This window comes from Penaeus vannamei, chromosome 20, assembly GCF_042767895.1.
Source record: "Penaeus vannamei isolate JL-2024 chromosome 20, ASM4276789v1, whole genome shotgun sequence".
Taxonomy (NCBI): domain Eukaryota; kingdom Metazoa; phylum Arthropoda; class Malacostraca; order Decapoda; family Penaeidae; genus Penaeus; species Penaeus vannamei.
The window spans coordinates 37,357,785-37,360,284 of record NC_091568.1 but is presented as its reverse complement, the minus strand read 5'-3'; the positions used below and the strand labels follow the sequence as shown (position 1 = coordinate 37,360,284).

Here is a 2,500-nt window from a genome sequence, read left to right as displayed (position 1 = left end):
AGCCTTCTCCTTCTACATAATTCGCTCAAATCCAATTTCTCGCGACACAACTTTTACGAACAGTTCCTTCAACGTGACTTAAAAGAATTCTCCGAGACAGAGACGCTCGAGGCTAAGTAGCACACCCTCTGTTATCGTACAGTGAAAACTGTTGAAGCATTATCGTAGAATGATGATAGTGATAATCGGAGCGAGCAAAACGTACCTTAATCATAACCATTAAAAATGGTCAATGTTGGTAGCTCTAAACAGTCAGATTGCTCTCTGAATTGCTTAAAGTGCACATATTCTGGTAAATATATCTTGTAATATACTTTCTTTAAACAATATGACCCTGTATGCCATCCTAAATATTCACTTTTGCTATCTCTAAACGATGAAATTGCGGATACAGGGTAATTGCAAATTCCAGCGAGCTTTAGCTGCAATTTATATTCAAAAGAATCTTAGTTTTGCTTATTTTCCCGTTATTGATACATCTAAACATTTCCGCGGTGGTATTGCTAATATTTCTTGTATTCACGTGTTTTTTACAGCGTCACTTTTTTAATATGTTCATCTCATAAATATTCCTGATATAGAACACGTCTAAGAGCAGGGCATATTCCTCAAAAGAAATCACGATGATTCACGACCTTTTAAACCACGTTTGCCTCAGAAAAGACTATTTTTAGCACTGTGTTGGTATAACTTGTATAGAATGAAAAGATTTACCGTACGTTCTCCACTTAATTTCTTCGGAACTATTGTGCTGCGACTTTCAACAAATTGGTCTTTACACAAGTGTGACTCCCACAAGAGAGGCAACATTTACTATCTGTTTATATATATATATATATATATATATATATATATATATATATATATATATATATATATATATATATATCTATCTATATATATATATATATATATATATATATATATATATATATATATATATATATATATGTATGTATGTATGTATATATATATATATATATATATATATATATATATATCTGTATCTATCTATATATATATATGTATATTCATATATATATATGTATATTCATATATATATATATATATATATATATATGTATGTATGTATATTATTACTATTACAATTATCATTTTTGTTATTATCCTCCTTACCATTACCATTATCATCTCGGTGTTTGTGTTCCGAAACATGCATTTTTTCCCCGCCAGCTTATTGTCCCGACGGATACAGCGAATACAAGGGCCAGTGTTACAAGGCGATCCCCACGATGTCCTCAGTCTGGCACAATATAGACGAGTGTTCGGCTGAGGGGGCTGATCTAGCCTATCCGGAGAGTTTGGATGCGGTCCAGTTTCTTGTGGATCTCGTGAGGGTAGGGCTTTAAAGACATATACACGTATATTCTTACATACATGTATATATATGTGGGTGTCCTGGGCATGAAATTCACCTGAGCTAATTTTGTGTGCGTGTGCGTGTGCGTGTGTTTGCTCAAAGTAATACGTTTATAGAATGTTTTAATTCAAACCTACATCTGCAACATAAGCATCGATATATTCACGATTATAGACGTAAGCTCAAATAAATGGAATATTCATTAAATAAAATTAGTCCCAGAACCCCCCTTAAGCATAATCTTACGAAATATATATTGGAGTTATTCTGTATGCTGTACGAAGAGCGAGAAAATTCGTTTTTCTTTTCTTTCATAATTTATTATGAAATCCAAGCTTATCATAAGACTTATTTTATTTTGCTTTACAGAAGAAAGAAGGAAACTTCAGTGGGCCGTTGCGAGTGAATCTGGGGACAAACAAAATGTAAGATTTTATTGTTTTTGTTGTAGATTTAAAGAGGTGTAGCTTTATGTGTTTTAAGTCTGATAGTAAAGAGTAACCCAGAAGTATGTGTATAAATATTTTTTCTTTATAATTGCAACAGAAATTTTTTATATATTGTAAACACGCTCACATGCACTCATGTTCACCGAGCATATTTATGTATATGTGCAGATATACTTATATTATCACATCCGTATACACCTGTATATTTGCACGTACTGTATAGTCATTAGGCGTAGTTAAGGGAGCGGGGGGGGGGGGATTTTTTACCGTCCCTAAAATCCAACTAAAAAAGGTTACCCCAAACAATGACTGTTGATTCTGTAAATTTTTAGATGCTTTCGCACTGGGATAAATAACTGTTTAAACTCGAATAAGATACATATTTTTATCTTTTATCGTGTACGCTTTCTTCCTTTTCTCCAAACGTCTAGCTACTTTACTCACACACACACGCTTATGTGTATATGGACAGAGAGAGAGACAGACAGAGACAGAGAAAGAGAGATAGACAGCCAAACAGACAGAGACAGAGATAGGAGAGAGGAAAGAGGGTGAAGAAAATAAAAACATAGAGACCCACTACAACGAGACCTTCCTTCCAGACAAGGTTGGGACCTGACTGGAATATACCAGCTGTCTGCCGAGCTGCTCTCCGTCCTAGACACTTCCA

General features: G+C 34.1%; 1 protein-coding gene across 1 annotated transcript in view; it reads left to right on the top strand.

The window, feature by feature from the left end:
• Positions 1 to 2,500, top strand: part of LOC138865213 (uncharacterized) — an 8,013-nt gene that overhangs the window by 175 nt on the left and 5,338 nt on the right. Inside the window, exons 2-5 of the mRNA XM_070134610.1 lie at positions 616 to 803; positions 1,195 to 1,358; positions 1,751 to 1,806; positions 2,433 to 2,500. The exon at positions 2,433 to 2,500 is cut by the window's right edge and continues 114 nt beyond it. Of these exons, the coding sequence (XP_069990711.1) occupies positions 616 to 803; positions 1,195 to 1,358; positions 1,751 to 1,806; positions 2,433 to 2,500 (476 nt within the window). The remainder of the gene's footprint in view (positions 1 to 615; positions 804 to 1,194; positions 1,359 to 1,750; positions 1,807 to 2,432) is intronic.